This window comes from Brachyhypopomus gauderio, chromosome 16, assembly GCF_052324685.1.
Source record: "Brachyhypopomus gauderio isolate BG-103 chromosome 16, BGAUD_0.2, whole genome shotgun sequence".
NCBI lineage: Eukaryota > Metazoa > Chordata > Actinopteri > Gymnotiformes > Hypopomidae > Brachyhypopomus > Brachyhypopomus gauderio.
The window spans coordinates 3,526,258-3,544,181 of NC_135226.1; the positions used below are offsets into that span (position 1 = coordinate 3,526,258).

Consider the following 17,924-nt stretch of genomic DNA (forward strand, 5'->3'; position numbering starts at 1 on the left):
TATGTCTACCATCACAGTTTAGATGGTTTTTTATTGCAGTCTGTTTCACCTAAAAGTTTTGTGAATAAGTTTGTTTAGTGAGTAAACATGGGGCATAGTGGATGGGATAAAAAATCCTCATCATGTATCCAAACATGAATCACTACCTTGGATTTCAGAGTGTGGACAGTGTCCCTGATGGTTGCCAGGTCTTTAGCAGGGACGTACTTTTCCACCATCTTATCAAAGTCGTGGTGGGAGGACAGGAACAGCAGCATACGCCGGCCCAAGCGCCTGAGACGAGGAACAGACCCCAAAACAGGAGAGAACCGTGAGTGAGGGACCCGTAACTCACAGCACACCAACCATTTATCTTACCAGGGTACAATTTTACAAGGCCGTCTGTGTGTAGAAAACACGATAGTGCTTCTATTACTCTACAATTTAGCAGCATTTGCTGACTTCAGAGTATCAGATTAGGAGAGTAAAAGAATCAGCAAAAGATTACTATCTGGCAAACTGAACAAGCTTTGTAGAATTCTCGTTCTGATCCCAGTACTAACCTGGTTTCTTGTGAAGAGTCCTGTGCCAACTTGGAGACTGACAGGAATAATTCGACAGGAAAAAAATTAGGGCATTCAAAAAAAGAAGGTAATAACTATTAATCCATCCAATCAATGTACACAGTACAACTTTTAGCTTCTATAAAGAAACTTAATACCCTTATGTATGATCTAAGTGCACAATCAAATGATCATATTCTATTTGATTGTTTAGTTTGCACCAGTTAGTGTACATCTGTATTTTTTAAACAGAAAATGTTTGTATGTCCTCTGTGAGCTAGCTAACTAGCCTATTTTTTAAGCATTGTGAAGGGCAGTTTGGATCAGCAGAGCGGAGATGGAACGCAATAAAAATAATATATAAGAGGATAAATAACTAAAAATATTGATATAGGCCAGGGCAATATTTTGAAAGAACAATGGAGAGGTAAAAACAGCAGCAAAAAACAGCAGCCAAAATTAGTGCTGTGTTAGCTTCTTGTGACTGTTGTTGCTATCTGAAAGCCACAGTTTAAAGCTCACTGCAGGCTAACTGACCAGAGTCCTCCAGCGAGAAGGGCGTTCATGCTCCGAATGGGGGTGCAGTTCTGCACCATGCTGTCCAGAGCTGTGTCCACGTCCTGCCTGATGAAGCCATTGGACTCCGCTGCTTTGTGGAGGAGGACCTTAGCTGTAACCTCCACTTCCTGGTCCATCCCTTTCTGCAGGCTGGAGTACAACTCCCTCAAGGACACCACCGCCATGCGGGACACGCCAGAGCGCAGGTTCAGCACCTGCAGGAAAGACGACGTTCAAGCTCGTTTTAGTCACATCCAACACTGCCACCGCCATCGTAATAAGTATAATCCTCCACTGCAATGTGTTATGTAGGCGGAAATACCTTAATCACTAATTACAGTTAGATATGCCATCTGAATTTCAATTAGATAATGTTTTTATCAAAAAGGAATTTAAAAGTACTATGCTAAATCTGACTTGACTTTGTCAGCAACATCACCTGTAATGTGTACATGCTGATGGCATGTTTGTATTCTGTCTATCCACTGATGTTTGCACTGGACATACATGGACATCAGTGGGTTGTGCCTCTTCGGTAATGGTAGACCTTGATCTGATTGTTCTCGTCCAGGCCGAGCTGGACCAGCCCATTGGTGGGTGGGGCAGCTGGGTAGCGTGTGAAGAGAGGCCTGGGCAGAGGTTCAGGAGAGTACAAGGGTGCAAGAGAGTGTGTGTGAAAATATGATGCATTCTGTTCCCGTACTGGTTTGTGTGTGATACGTACATGTGTATAAGCTGAGGGGGAACGAGAGATTGTGAAAGGATACACATTTGGGTCTTTGCGTTGTGATTCCAGCCACCTTTTGTTGTCTTCAATAAATCTCTGCAGCCTCTGGCCATCTAGCTCAGAGGAGTGACTACACACCCACACACACACACACACACATAATGGAAAAGCACTGTATGAGTTCATCAATTTTCCTTTCAAAATCAACAGCAGCACTGACCCTGTGAGTGAGAGTGAGAGATTGTGACCGAGCCTGCACTGGTGTGCAAGTGTGTGTAGTTACCTTGCTGGAGTGTATCCACAATATGCTCTGGTAGCCCTCATGGGATAGCGGGCACTGGTATCCATGGAAACTCCTAAAATCAGAGCAGTCTTAATACGGGTAGTGCGATTTAGATTTCTGAAGCTAATTTGACACAGCAGGTCTCTACACTGCACCACACTTGCACTGGAAATGATCGGCATTATCCAAGCACAGAAAATCAATGGAGGTCATCAACTATGCAAAAAAGGCTATAAATCCAGCAGTGACTGGTTTGTGCTTGAGGGAGAGGCAGAAGTTTCTATTTGTATTTAAGGTTTTACGAGTGATGAAGAAATGAAGCATTAGTGAAAATCACTGCAGCCCACTGAGGTGACCACTGCTCATCACTGCTAATGTTTGGGGTGTGTCTGTCTCTACGTACCAGGGAAGAGTTTGCTCCAGTGGGAGTTCAAATGAAGGTCAGACCCGTGTGTTTTTGGGACAGAACAGTGTAAGAAACTGTTCTGATTGGCCAATGAAGAGGAGGCGGGACTTGGTGTCCATGCCCAGGATGGGGCAGGAGGGAAGGAGGAGGACGGAGGTGGCCGAGGGAGGGGCTGGACGGTCCTCCCAGTGAGAGATCCCAGTGCACCCAGCACCGTGTTCAGCTGGCCAGAGATCTGCTGCAGGGACTCTGCTAACTGCTGCACTTTCACTGGCACTGCATGTGCTGAAACAGAGAGGAAGACCAGGGTTTGGGTGTATTACTGCTAGAGAGATAAAAACATCAGACAACTATGAATCAACAAGACCAGAGTGGACTCTAGAGCTGCTTACAGTTGTGGGCAAATTTTTAGTTTTCACAGTTTGCTTCCTCAGTTTATTTTTTTAAGAACCTTTTGTCAAATGTTTATGTGATATAATGAAGTACAATTATTAACAGTCTATAATTGTTCATTGCTGCTAAACTGCTCCTGAATCATTGGGAGAAGTTGTTCTGGAAGGATGTTTTGATACCTTCCCTTATTCATGGCTGTGCTTTGCTTAGGCAACATTGGGAGTGACCCCACACTTTGATGGTGTGAGGAGGCTCATAGCTGCCTCCTCTGTAGGAGACGCTCCTGTAGGAGACACTACTGTAGGAGACGCTCCTGTAGGAGACGCTCCCTGAAGCGTCCTTCATGCAACTGAAGCACTCTCCCCAAAGTCCTTAGTGACTAGATAAATGGTTGATTGGGGTGCATCGTACAAGCCGCACTGTCCTTGCCTGTGAAACCCTTTTGATGCAATGATGACTGAACGTGTTTCCTTGGAGGTGACCATAGTTAACAGGAGAAAACGTAAAAGCACCACTACCCTTTTAAAGCAACCAGTCTTCTCTTCTAATCATCATGACAGATTGATGTCAGCTGTCTTATCCTCATTAACTTTTTTTCTCCTGAACTAACGAGATCAACACTGAAATTATCTTATGCCATTTTGTAGGGCTGAAATGGAGAAGCTGGAATGCAGTAATTTTTGTGAGAAAATCATTTTCATCACAGGGAATGACTTTGCAATTAATTGCAATTCATCTAATCACTCTTCACAATCTAGAATCAATACACATTGCCACCCTAAAAAAAAACTGTGGTAGTAAACTTTGTGAAAACCAAAATTAGTGCCTTCTCAAAATGTCTGCCCGTGTGTGTGTTTTGTGCATGCACATGGAGTGTGTCTCTCACTCGTCTCCTCTTGGCCATACTCGTCTCTGCTCGTCTCTGAGTCTCTGACATCAAATGAGACTCTCCGATCTCCCACCAGCCGCTCGCCTTCATCACATGACAGCTGAGAAAAACATTGTAAAGCCCAGGTAGGTATTAATGTGGGTTTGTACGTAAGTGTGTGGGTGCAGGCATACGTGTGTGTGTGTGTGTGTGTTACCTCCTCTGCCAGTGAGGTCTCCAGCTGGCCGAGTCTCTCCTCCTTCTTTCTCAGGAGCGTGTGGTCCTTCTGGACCGTCTCCCTCAGCTTCTCCAGCTCACTCACCTCCTACAGCACAGCGGAGCAGAACATCTAAGAGGAACTACACTCATGCTTCCTACTCTCTCCCATCTGACCTGGCTACATGGCTGTAGGCACTGCAAGACCTAACGTGCTTAGACCCACCACGGCACTGAAACCGTCTAAAGTAGTTAACAATCTCTTAATATTCTCAGATAAAGGTCAATCACTCTCCTGGTTCAAATCCTACCTGAACAATCGTTACCAATTTGTACTTGAAAATAATGAATGCTCATAAGGATCTGTATTGGGTCCCATGTTATTCTATTATATATGCTAGCAAGCATTTGTAGGCATGGTATTAGCTTCCATTGCTATGCAGATGATACTCGGTTATATATATCTTCTAATTTGGATGATGTCAATACTACTACCAAAACTGAGAACTGCATCCAAGAAATAAAGAACTGGATGGTGTCTAATTTTCTTCTTCTAAATTCTGATAAGACTGAGGTGTTACTTCTTGGATCCAAGACTGCAAGAAGCAATTGGTCGAATCTTCTTATTACACTAGATGGCTTTTCAGTAACACCTGAATCTCCTGCTAAAAGTTTAGGTGTCTCTAGTGATTTGGATCTTTCATTTTTCACACACATATGCAATGTCACTAATGCTGCCTTTGCAACTTCATGTAATATTGCCAAGCTGAGACATGTACGTTCGGTATCAGATGCAGAGAAACTGGTCCACAATCTCATCAAGATTGGAATACTGTAACTGTCTTTTAACTGGATGCTCTAAACAGTCCATGAAGAAAGTCCAACTTGCTGCATTCCAATTTGAATCCAAGAGCCAGAGTCCTAACTAGGCCTTGAGAAGTGCATCACATTAGTCCTACTCTCTCAGCGTTGCACTGGCTCCTGGTTAAATATCAAACTGATTAGGGCTGCACGATTAATCGTATTTTTATCGTTATCGCGATGTGAAGTTTCACGATAAACACATCGAAAGAGCCACGATAACTCCTTGAATAACAGCAAACTCAAATTGCGTTATCCTCGTCCAGCAATAGAGGGAGCTATTCGCGCTGCAGACTATGATCACGTGACGTAAGTAGGCAAGAGGCAGAGTGAGGCAGAGTTGCCAGGTTCGCGGTTTTCACGCCAAATTGGGCTTGTTTGAAAATCCAGCCGCGGGTAAAAATTCTGGGGCCGCAGGGTGCGGTTTTTTGGGCTACTTTTGAGTTGGGCTACTGCGGAAGTTACAAGTCAACACTAAGAATCAATCGCGATATAATACTTAATTTGTCTCCATTTCACACTCGCAACCCCCACCCCGCCGACAACTTACACTCGCAGATTTTGTGCGGAAAACTTTTGTAGGACCTGGCAACCCTGGAGTGGGGTGAACACGCTCATCAGACACGCGATTTGGTTTAAGCCTGGTTTACACTTGATGCGGCGCGAGGGTCCGGGAGGCGAAAATAACGTAATCGCGGTGGCTTCGCCCGTGTGCAATTGCCTCGCGCGCTGTCGATTCACGAGGTCGTGCACCTCTCGAATTTTGTAAGTTCGCGCGCGCCGCGTCTCGGCGCAATGAGAACAGTCATGTTTGCAGGGTTCATACACCTATACAAGGTGGAATTCAAGCACTTGTACGTCACTTTCAAGGTCCATTTCAATAATTCCCAGCACGTTATTGAATTAAATATTTATACATATACTCTAAATGATTCGAAATAATTCGCTTTTTTATCACATTATTTAATGTTATTATTTATTTAAAGTTCGCGCGCGCCGCGTCTCGGCGCAATGAGAACAGTCATGTTTGCAGGGTTCATACACCTATACAAGGTGGAATTCAAGCACTTGTATGTCACTTTCAAGGTCCATTTCAATAATTCCCAGCACGTTATTGAATAAAATATTTATACATATACTCTAAATGATTCGAAATAATTCGCTTTTTTATCACATTATTTAATGGATATTTATTTTCAAAACGCCCAATCTTAACGTCTTCACGTTCTCTCATGTTTCGTCCTGGAATTACAAGAGGCTCGTATTTGTTAACGTAATACAAGAGAATTGTTCAGTCAGACAGATATTTGTTGTGAAACGAAGTAGTTACAATTTCAAGCCTTTTCAAATACTTTAGCCTAAATTCCAGCACTTTTCAAACCTGAAACACAAAGCAACATACATATCGTTTCGGACAACACTGCAAAGAATGTGACACGGCAAGATTAAACGCTTCCGCCGTTCGCGGAGGTTAACGAGGTGTGCGGAGTCGCTCACTCGTGAAAGTATAAACCTAGATTGAATCTATTGTTGAATAAACCTGCAAAATATTTGTAATTATTCTGGATTCATTACACAGTAAAAAACAAAACAAATTAACGTGCTGCTGTTCAGAGAGACACTACATTTCTGTATTTTAATCTTAATTTATCGTGGTTCACATCGATATCGGGATATCCAACAATGTTATCGCACATCGCAATTCTAGTCCATATCGTGCACCCCTAAAACTGATTTAAAAATTCTTCTGTTGGCCTATAAAGCATTAAATAGTCCTCCACAATATCCGTGAACTCACTGCATACCATAATCCATCTCACCTGCTGCTCTCTCAAAGCGCAGGATTGCGCTCAGCTCCGAAAACTACAAGATTACAGCCGAAGGCAGAGTAATGTCTCAGTACCCTCATGCCTGTGGTCACCTCCAGGCCCCTCCCTTTAGTTATGCTGCTAGGGATAAGCCTGCTGGAGCCACATGCTAAATCACTGGCACGTGTACTATATATATATGGAAGTTTAATTTGATTTTACATATTTAACCTGCATTCTGTATCTTGACTACATGTTTCTACAAAGACAATTCCATAAAGCAGCTAGAAGATGCCCTGAGTTGCCAGTGGATGTGCTGATGCCGTGGATGCATGTGCCAATACGGCCAGCATCCTACCTGAGGCCCAGCATCCATATTGGACTGTGACTGCTCAGATAGACACAGGACTATAAATATGAACTTAAAGTTGCTGGGCCAATGGAGCATGGCTTCCCTTTGGGGTCTTGGTCCTCCCAAGGTTTCTTCCTAATCCACCTAGGGAGTTTGTCTCTGCCACACTCGCCCCTGTCTTGCTCATTAGGGATCTGGACCCATGCGCTTGTGAAGCTGCTTTGTGACACCATGTTTTGTAAAAAGCGCTTTATAAATAAAACTGACTAGACTTGACGGACCTGGCAGAGAGGCTGAGCAGAACCTCTTGCAGCGGACCTCTGCGGGCTGGGGTGGGCCGTCCTTAGTGCTGCCTGTCTCGCTCTCAGACAGCTGGTCTCTTTCTCCAAGAACCGTCGTGCTCTCTGCAGAGAGACACCTTCACACGAGATATACTCCCGCAAGCTAGAGAGAGAGAGAGGAGATTACAAATGAGTATATAAACATATGATAAATACATACAATCGGACAGCCTCCCTCCCCACCCACACACACCCCCCACATACTCGTCTATGCTGCTGTGGTTGTTGTGGGAGGTGGGCACAGGGGAGAGAGGAGGTTCCATTTCCTCCACTCCGAGGGAGCCCTCCTTCTCTCTGCTCTTCTCCTTGCTCTCCTCCTGTTTCTTTCTCTCCAGGTTATCGTCTCCATGCTCTCTCTGCTCCACCTCGCTGACAGACACAAACCACACCAACACAGATCTGTACATTGTACACACTCTGTGTACCGTGCATTTGTGTCACCAGAGACCAGTACTGACTCGGTCAAAGCTAGTGTGTGTGTGTGTGTGTGTGTGTGTGTGTGTGTGTGTGTGTGTGTGTGTGTGTGTGTGTGTGTGTGAGAGTGTGTGCGCCCGCACATGCGCATGCATGTGTATATTATCTAAACCTTCAGCGCATCGACCAAAGTTGGTATACGTATACATTACCCAAGTGTGTATATGGGGGTGTGTGTGTGTGTGTGTGTGTGTGTATTACCTGAGCCTTCTGTGGAGTTCATCACATCTATCCTGTAGAAGCACTGTATTGCTCAGTAGCTTCTCTCTCTCCTCCATCATCCTTCTGCTCTCCTCCCTCTCCCTCCTCCTTCCCTCTCTCTCTTTTTCCAGTTCCTCCCTTTCTCTCCTCCTCTCATCTCTTAGTCTGTCCAGCTCCGCACGCAGACTGTCCCGTTCTCTCAGGACACGTGAGAGAGCCTGGGACACACACACACACACATACACACACACACACACACACACAACCTAGTATAACAGTTCACAATGACAAACACACACACACACACACCTGGTCATACACACACTCACACGCACCTCTATCCCCTTCTCAACTTCATCTTCTTCCTCACTCAGCTGTTGTCTCCTCTTCTTCAAATCTGCAGCCTACAGACCAACAGTACGAACACACACAGATCATTTTATCAGGGCACCTAATACAATGGAGCTCAGTGTACCAGTTGCACATTGGAGTAGCACACACACACTCAAATAAAGCAGGTAAAGTACCTGAGTTTGGAGTAGCACACCCACATACACACACACACACACACACACACCCACACACTCAAATAACACAGGTAAAGTACCTGAGTTTGGAGTAGCAGTTCCTGAGTTTTGAGCTCTTTGGATTTCATGTCCAGTTGCTCCATCATCTTCTGCACTTCTAACTCCTAAACACACACACAAGAAAAACAAACAAATACAAACAACTCTCACCGTCTTTATACACATAAACACCCGACTGGGTATGGCAGAAGAGGCGTTTTTGCGCGTGCGTATCGTGTGGGTGTGGGATCTTACTTTCTGCTTGTGTATTTTGTGGGTTTGTTGGAGCTGAGAGTCGAGCTGTAATCTGAGCTGCTCCAGCTGGGATGAGTGTGTAGCCTGCATCCTCTCCTTCTCCTCCAGATGAGCCCTCAACAAGCGCTCCCTCTCCACGCTCTCCTGCACACACACCGTGTGATGAACACACATTGGCTCAGCCTCTTAGGTGATCACTGAGCTGTGAGTAAATGAATTCTCCCTGCCTTTAATTTATTTATTTAGTCTTTAATTTATTGTCATCACCTTAACTGAAACCAAAGGGTGTTTTATAGAACCCACATATGGTTCGTCTTTTCTGTATGAAGTGTGCATGACCCTCAGAGAGCCAGGGGCCTAGTGCACAATACAAATGAATGAGGTAATGGAAATGACATATATAGATGGATAGACAGATGGATGGATAAACAAGAGGATGTGTGGATGTATATGACTAACAGACGAATGGATAAATGGATGGATGGACGGAAAGGAAGAAGACAAAAAGAAACACTGAAAGAAAAACACTGGCGCATGACCTCAAATAAAACCCTAACCTCAAATAAACTTTGAGGTCCCCTCACTTATACCACTGCTATAGTGTTTGTAGAGAAAGACAGACAGACAGACAGAGAGAGGGAGGGAGGGAGGGAGAGACATATAGGAAGAGAGGCAGTGTGAGTGTTAATGAGTACCTGCAAGGGTGGGTTAGGGCTGTGGTCTCTTAACGGAGCGAGATCTTGGCGTTCTGGTTCGGATCTCTCCTCCACAGGAGCACTGCCACTGACTTCACTGTCCTGCTCATACACAAACACATATGCATGAACACGCATGTACAGACATTCACAAGATCATTGTGTGTGTGTGTGTGTGTGTGTGTGTGTGTGTGTGTGTGTGTGTGTGTGTGAAAGGTAGAGCAAGGTGCTACAGTAACACCAAGATCACGTGAGCACACACAGTGATGTTGATGGCGCTGTATAAATGTGTGTGAAAAGCTGGGAACATAATGTGTGAGTGAGGGAGAGTGAAGAACATCGTGGCCACCTCATACTGCAGTCCCCCTTTCAGGATGTCCAGGTCCACGTGTAGGTTCTGCAACAGGTCTGATGACCCTAGCAGACTCTACGTACACACAAACGCACACCGCAACACGGATACAGAAAATCATTCCTCATACTTTACTGCACTGTAAAGACTACAAAGGTGACAGTGAGCTAAAAATCAGATCATTATATTCTAGCAGGTGTTTTCACCTCATGGACAGACGCCGCCTTCTGCTCTTCCTCCTCCTCCTCTTCATCCACCTCCAGATCTGGATTAAATATGGGCGGAGCCAGACTCTCCAGCTGTCGTCCTCTTAGCGAATGCAAATTTGCTCGGGATACATCCTAAGATACAGATCATCATACGCTCTACACCTCTGCCATGAACTCAGGCCTCCATCACTTCAAAGTCAATTTGGTAAAAGCTAAACTTTGCAGAGGAGTGACGTGTTCTTTTACTTCCAGTGACGTATGTAGGGTTTCTTCTTACACCACCTTATAAAAGTATACAATGAGGTTTCATTCCCCTACTTGAGGATATAGACTGTACATGTTCACCCCTACTAGAGGATATAGACCGTACATTTACCCCTAGTGAGGACTTTAAAGGATGAAGGTCTGTGAAGTTGCCCAGGGAACCTCGCAGTCCAGGAACTGAAAGGTCACACATTCCTCTCAGTGGAGCCAGAGGAGCCAGCAGCTGAGAGACAGTGATAGAGTGAGTGAGTGAGTGTGTGAGTGTGTGAGTGAGAGAGAGAGAGAGAGAGAGAGAGAGAGAGAGAGAGAGAGAGCGCTTTAGCAGAATGGCACACACAAATTAGCTTTCTTTTTCCTTTCTGCTCAACTTTAGGCGACTGCTATCCTAAATCTTTTGATATACTTCGATGAGCAAATAATTGTTCAATTCATTTCAGTGTTATTAGAAACACAGCAGTCAAGAATGTGTAGAATGGAAGAGAAAGTGTGACAAATATAACTGCTGTGTGACAAAATACATTTTAGGGTACACAGATCCAAACTCACTCTTGGGGCCTTCAGTCCCTCTGGTTCCTTCTTTTTTTTCTCCTTCTTCTCTTTCTTCTTCTTCTTCTTCTCCTTGTTCTTTCTGGTTCCTGTGGAGGCGGAGCCTGAGATGGCAGAGGCAGTCCGGCCGTGATGAGCACGCTCCCGCTCCTGGACCACTAGTTGGCGGTAGTGCTCATCACAGGGGTGGTCCCAGGTGGACTGGCCCGTGGAGAAGTTGAAGTAATAAACTTCTCCAGTCACATCCTGACTGGAGAGTAGGAAAGGGAGACAAGCTCATCACATAGATAAACACACACATAAAAACACATGACATGTAGACAAGCCTAGGTTCTCCAGCACAGGACTGTCCACAAAGGTGTCAACAGGACAACATCTGAAACACTGAGTGGTGCTCTGGGTCTCATTGCTCAGATTTATAGTGCCAGAAGGCCAAGTCTACAAGCAAATCTGCTGCATAGAGTGATGAAATATTAATTATATACTTTGCAATTGTTAGTTTTGGGGACAACTAACATTAAATATCTCCTGGATCTTTGTGTGTTTTATCTATGAAGGTACTGACACCACTGTCACACCTGACAATAAGGTTATAACATACTTTCCCCCAAACCATTTGAATACAGAATCCAAAAATGATTTCATATGTTAAAATGTGTCTGATCTTTCATGTCACATCAAACTCCCCAACTTCAAAAACAATCCTCTTCTGCCTGTTATATTTTCTCTTGCCCAATCTTATTTCCCAGTCAAATTATTCAGTCTTCTCCAGACTTGCAGTTCCATGGTCTTTAAAAAAAAGTTGGGCTGTCTAATTTGCTCATCTAATCACCTAGGTCATAAGTGATTTAATGCCCACTTCTTGCAAGCTTCCAGAGAGTCCGTGTGACATTATGACACTCACAATAAAGTCCTGATGCATCCTACTTCTATAAATGGTACTTAAAATTATAACTGAGTTATAGGGGACAAAGGGCCTTGGTACGTCAGGTAATCGAGAACCTGAATGAACGAGCCAGCATGAATGAGACGTAGAGTTCTTGGAATGGAAGCCATTCCTCAATTAAGGGCACATTAGAGTATGCTTGGATTTTTCTAAAAGGAACCAACACTCACACCAACGCTCACTGCTCTGTGTGTAAGGATAAGAAAACTGTTTCATTATGGGTGACTGTATGAGAATGAGCTTGTCCTACCAGGGTTTCCATTCAGGAGGTAGTGGGGCTACAGCCACCTCTCTGGCCAGCCATAGGAGCTCTGGCTCCCTCTCAGGGTCAATGCCAATTTGTCTGGCAAAATCATGGATATCTGAGGAGCAATACAAATAAGAAGAATATACCGACAAGAAGTATGATATTTTCAAATCAAGACAAAATCCCACAAATTCAAATATTTAAGTCCATAATGCATGGAGATTGATTCTATGTTATAAAGTGTAGCTATAGCTTGGACTAACATACAGGAGTCCCAACTGGAACTGTGTTGTTAATATTATAATTATTATATATTATAATATTATTATATATTATTAAGTTATTATGTCAGTGTTATAATTTAGTTTTTAAATGATGGAACTGTTGTAGCTTGTAGACTTTATCAATGGTGGATATTAAATTATACCATTTCAGTAACATATATTAAAGTTCAGGGCCGGAGTGGGCCACTTTTTCAGCCCGGGAGTTTCATGCCCAAGTCCGGCCCAAAATTATTTTTCCATCCCAATCGGCCCAAACTAGAGATTGACATGAGCCGGCCCATCGAGAATCCTCCGGAATCTCCCGATTAGCCACTCCGGCTCTGGTAAAGTTTTATCCGGGGTCCTAAACTGTAACAGGTAGTATGCGACAGCTAATGTACCTTGTTCAGATGGGATATAATTCTCATCGCAATCCTCTTCCAGGATCAACTGCTCTCCAACTGGTCCCCGAAGGGCATCTGCTGTCATGTTGAATGAACATTAAGAAAAATATTATGTACTATACGAATAACAGTGCAGTAGACAGATCACCTCACCATATTGTCTCTAAACTCTCCGTGGTACCGTTCGCTAGGCTAACCTAACTAACTAGCCAATAATAGAATTCCATAGCAATAATAGCGTCCATAGCAACCGTAGCATTCCACACAAAGCAACGTTATACCCAAAATACCCAAGTACCCACCAGCAGGCTGGAGGTTGACTGGATCCATCTGTTTCAGGACCTCGCCTTGAACATGGGGCTGAGCAAGATGTCTCTGCCTCTCCATGTCAGGGCCTAAATGCAAAACACCAACCCAGGGCACAGAGGAATGTGTACTGTTAAGATCATCAGGTCTATAAGAAGGGCTACAGTGCCATTTGAATTCATTACAATGTTGAAGAATATGTCATGTCATATTTTCTGATAAAACTGGTCAGGTCATGTGCAGAAAGCTGATGGTTCTGCACCTCTGCCAGACCTTACAAACAAATGTAATAAATGTTTTTTTTCTACTTTATCATGCATGGTTATTTGGTTTGTTGAATACGCATGTAATCTTCAGTATTACACAGTACCAGTGTGGAGTGGTCCTTCTACAGGGATGTTAACATGGCCGACATCTGAGGGTCCCGCCGTCCTTCTGTGAGGGAAGGGTGCTGGTCCACAGGGATCCGTGTGGATCACTGTCTCTTGGAGGTTGTAGGGCACACCTGAAAATCCCACAGTAGGTAAAGTGAAACCCAGCACGCCTCCCAGTGAGGCTCAAATGCCTTGTAAGTGTTTCCTAATGAACAAGTGATTATAACAAGGGCTATGGTGCCATGTGATGTCATTAGAATGTGGGGAGAATGCTTAAGAATGTTTCTTTTTAAAAGTGTTTATTTTTATTTGCTTTTTCCATGGCCACATGGACAATGTTAAGATTTATGAAAATTGTGCTGAGTCAAAGAAATCAAAGAAGTAACCCATGCTCCATTAATTATATTATCATGTACACATGAAATACAGAGCTTGACAGTCATCAGTAGAATAAATATACATGTTATTTTTCTGAACCTTAGAAACCTACTATATAAATGTGTATATTTAACTTTTAATTATTATGAATAAGCCTATGGAATCCATACTCATAATAACTAATATACTGTCTTACATAGAAGTATAAAATTATGTACAGTATATGAAAATGTATTTTTCTCACCATGAGTGGTAAAACCTGGTGTGTCTATGAAGTGGTTCTCTTCCTGCCTAGGCCTAGGCTGGTCGGTTCTCCTGGGGTAAAAACTCATTCTCCACCTGAAAAATAGAAAGAATAGAAAGAGAGAAAGATCTAGAAAAAATAGAGAGATTTGTTAGTTTTGTATTGATAGTAATCCACAGAGCAAAATGTCTTGCGACTTGTTCTGAGCTTTTCAGCATCAAAACTGAATCCAAACATTCCACCTTCCCAACAAAACATTCTAATCCAAACATTCCAAAGTTGAGTAGCACGTCATATCACAATTTCCTATTTTTTTTAACCAAAACACCAAATCAGCCAGGCTGCTAAAATAACCTGATGCAGCCTGGCTTGTACCCAAAGGGTTCATACCAGAGACCGTATATATAATATATCAGTAGCGAACCGTGACCATTAAAAGTGGGCCCGCTCCCCCACCCCCCTTTCCTAATTAACTGCAATAAATAAAAAATAAAAAACTGAGACAGTACAGCTTTAGAAACGCAATAAACAATAATATATGTACTAGATAACTTTTTAAGCAAAATAAGGTTCCAACAAAATAAGGTCCACAACTCCTTGTTCGTCCTTGTAAACAACGCGCACGTCAGCTAATGTCAGCTAGCGTCACCACAGCGGGCGGAAATGATCATACAGTTAAGCCCGCCCACTAAGAGGGAAGATATGATTGGTCAATTTTACTGTCATTTGAAACTGTTTGGTGTAGGGATGTTACTATATTTCCGGTTGGTATGCGGAAGTGCTGATGTTATGGCCGAGCCTAAATTCACAAGGTGCCTCTTGGAGTTCCCGTCAACGATGTGCGTCGTATTGTCAGAGCATCAAGTACAACGCCACAGAGTAAACTTGAAAAGGGTTTCAAGTTCTACGTTTCATCCTACCTCTGCAATTTTGAAGGTAAGTGGCTGACGCTAGTTAGCTAGCTAGCCTGAGGTGGCAGTCTAATGAAGTGATGTTGTTTTTAGTAACGAACCAACCTGTCCTAGTACTAGAAATGCCTTTTAAAACATGTTTGTATTTCTGATGGAAGTATCAGGCAAAAGTAAGGCTAACGAGATAACAGTGAGGGCTCACTGCTACAGATCTATGAAGAAAACAGATACGCCACACCAGCTGAGAGTAGGACTGGTTAAAATGACACGAGTTCTGTTCAGTGTCACGTTCAAAGTTCTGTTGAACAAGTTCAAAAGTTAGTTCAGCACAAGTTCAATCTTTTATCCTTGCTCTTACTTCACGTAAGCTGTGATAACCATAGGCATTGGTTGTCAAAGCTTACAATGGTAGCCAAATGCAGAGTAGCTGAGTGGGAATCATTAGCAGTCTATTTTGCCTATAGTAAACAAATGGGAGTTTATTTTACAGTTTGAGCTATTGTTATCTACCTCTATGACTCAAAGTCCACCTCAGCTATTCTTCAAACTGCATTTTCTAAAATCTGTCAATCTGTCTTTCAAATCTTTCATCTTAACTTCTTTATTAACATATGGCTGCAACACTTACACCTATTAAGATATTCTGATAACACTCTTCAAGAAGCAGTTGAAGTAAAACCTGCATTGTTCTGTTGGTGGTGGAAACAACAAAATAATATAAATATAAGTAGGCCTGTTTCACTCCTATGTGTAAGCATTTCATCTGAAGTGAAAATGAAGTTTAAATCTAAAATATATTCAGTTTATAGTTGCTCAGTGAACTAGTAGATTGAACCATGCACAGCACTGTAGAATAGAAAGACAGTATAGCCAAGTGTTTTAAGAGTGATGCAAAACAGCACAAACGTTACATGAGACAATGGACAAGTGACATTCACCACTAACAACATGATGGGACAGATATTGCGCCTATTGACATTGCTGAAGTCTTCTTTTCAAGATATTAAATTTTGCCTCTTGTGTATCTCAGATGACATTACGTGATTCAATGCCAGTTGAGTTTGTACGTGCGCATACAGCGCCATCTGTTGTCCATTAAACGTGCCGCCTGTTGTCAAGCAAGGATTTGTGTCTCGTCCTTCACGCTGCACCCGACGTCACAACTGTCAACATAAAATCATAACTGTAATCAGCAAATGTTTAAACAGCTTAAAGCAAAACATATTAAATCTTCACAACAATAAAGTGACTTTATTGAGAGCTAATAAATCATGATAAATTACTTGTTTATTTAGAGTTGTGGTTGCTCCTGAACTAAGAGTAAAATATGATAGCGGCCAAAAACCCAAACCCAAATGATCAAGTACAGTTCCAGGACATAAAATGTTTGAACTGCTGCCCTCGGACAGACGTTACACCTCAAAACAAGAACAAACGGTTTGAGAGAGTTTTTATAACAGGGCCATATCCCTATTAAACAAACACTATAGAGTTTTTATAACAGGGCCATATCCCTATTAAACAAACACTATAGAGTTTTTATAACAGGGCCATATCCCTATTAAACAAACACAATAGAGTTCATCGGTAGGCAGATGTTTTGTCTGCCTACAGGGACAAGTGCAATAACCGATGCTGCTAAAATACAATGTGCAATAATTGATGCTGCAAATGTTAATAGCAGAGCTTAGTGTGTTTATAGGAGAGCTTAGATAATTTATGCTCATGCCCTCTATAGTTAATCATAGCTCTTAATCTGTTATTTAAACTGTTTATATTTAAAACTTTTCTATTTGCACCAAGGGGGGAGGGGGGAGGGGCTGTAAGCCAATTTCGTTGCGCAAATGTACACGTAGAGTGTGTAATGACAATAAAGGTTCATTTTATTTCAAACCCTCTCTCATCTCCCTCTCTAATGTCTCTCTCTCTCATCTCTCTCTCTGTCTCACTCACTCATCCTTTTCTCCAGCTCGTCCCGCGTCTCCCCCGTCCCTATTGGTCCTGGCTCCCTCCCAGGCTCCACCCTCTGGGGGCGTGGCCAGCGTGCTGTGCCTCGCTCGGAGTTTCTACCCTGGCGACTCCACCCTGTCCTGGTCCGAGGACGCCACCACCATGGCGGGTCCCGAGGTCCAGACGGCGTCTCGGCGCCAGACCGATGGCACGTTCTCACGGAGCAGCTTCCTGAATCTCAGCGCCGAACGCTGGAATTCTGGACACAGCTACACCTGCACCATCAGACACTCCGCCCTGACCAACACTGTGAGCTCCACCACCGGGATGGAGAAGTGTAGTTAGACGGGTGGAGGAGATGATGCAACGCGCACACTGTGCTCGTAAACGCAGACGGGAAAAAAAGTGGAGAAACACGTCTACAGAACAACTGTGTTAATGTCACTTCAGCTCCTGGTTTCTTCTTTGTAGATGTTGTATCAGGGGGGTTTGGAGGAGGTTGAACTCAGGAATCAGGAACTCCTAGGAATGTTATCCAATTATGGTATGAGCATAAACTGTAGACTCTAAAGGTAAAAACTGATTTAAAAATTTTGGATTTTTACATTTTCAGGTGGGTCCATTTTCCCACTATATCATTGTGGCCATGCCATATATGACCTATATTGCTAGAACTCATAAACCATGTAAGCGATCAACTCCCAATTTGAAAGCCTTTTATAGCCTGATGTCCTTGTGAGGTATGCCAAGTCTGTTTCAAATTGGCCTATCGGGGGCGCTACAGTACCCAAAAACCTTAGAAATCATTTAAACTCATGCTGCAATCTTGTTATGCAGAATACAGACAAGTAATGGGTCTTGTATGATTCAGATCAATGAGGTCTATAACAATGCAATTACATCTCATAACAAAAAGTGCACTGCCTGACCAGAAATGAACCTTTTAATTCACCAAAATGTCCTATTTTATTTCTGAGATTAATG

At 43.2% G+C, this 17,924-nt stretch overlaps 2 protein-coding genes across 2 annotated transcripts; both read right to left on the reverse strand.

The window, feature by feature from the left end:
• Window positions 1-1,554: 1,554 nt before the first annotated feature.
• On the reverse strand, window positions 1,555-10,617 carry LOC143477957 (uncharacterized). The gene is made up of 16 exons (XM_076976854.1): window positions 10,484-10,617; window positions 10,105-10,239; window positions 9,896-9,973; window positions 9,547-9,648; window positions 8,852-8,995; window positions 8,638-8,721; window positions 8,366-8,434; window positions 8,031-8,248; window positions 7,560-7,724; window positions 7,296-7,458; window positions 3,995-4,102; window positions 3,796-3,898; window positions 2,514-2,801; window positions 2,111-2,183; window positions 1,868-1,957; window positions 1,555-1,729 (listed from the first exon to the last, which is right to left on the reverse strand). Exons 1-16 carry the CDS (start codon window positions 10,562-10,564, stop codon window positions 1,615-1,617), a joined length of 2,016 nt encoding a protein of 671 aa, XP_076832969.1. The 5' UTR covers window positions 10,565-10,617; the 3' UTR covers window positions 1,555-1,614.
• A 123-nt stretch (window positions 10,618-10,740) lies between these two features.
• Window positions 10,741-14,721, reverse strand: LOC143478295 (uncharacterized). The gene is made up of 7 exons (XM_076977259.1): window positions 14,080-14,721; window positions 13,454-13,588; window positions 13,080-13,172; window positions 12,775-12,855; window positions 12,114-12,225; window positions 10,918-11,167; window positions 10,741-10,773 (listed from the first exon to the last, which is right to left on the reverse strand). The coding sequence occupies exons 1-7, from the start codon at window positions 14,165-14,167 to the stop codon at window positions 10,741-10,743; spliced, it is 792 nt and encodes a 263-aa protein (XP_076833374.1). The 5' UTR covers window positions 14,168-14,721.
• Window positions 14,722-17,924: the final 3,203 nt, after the last annotated feature.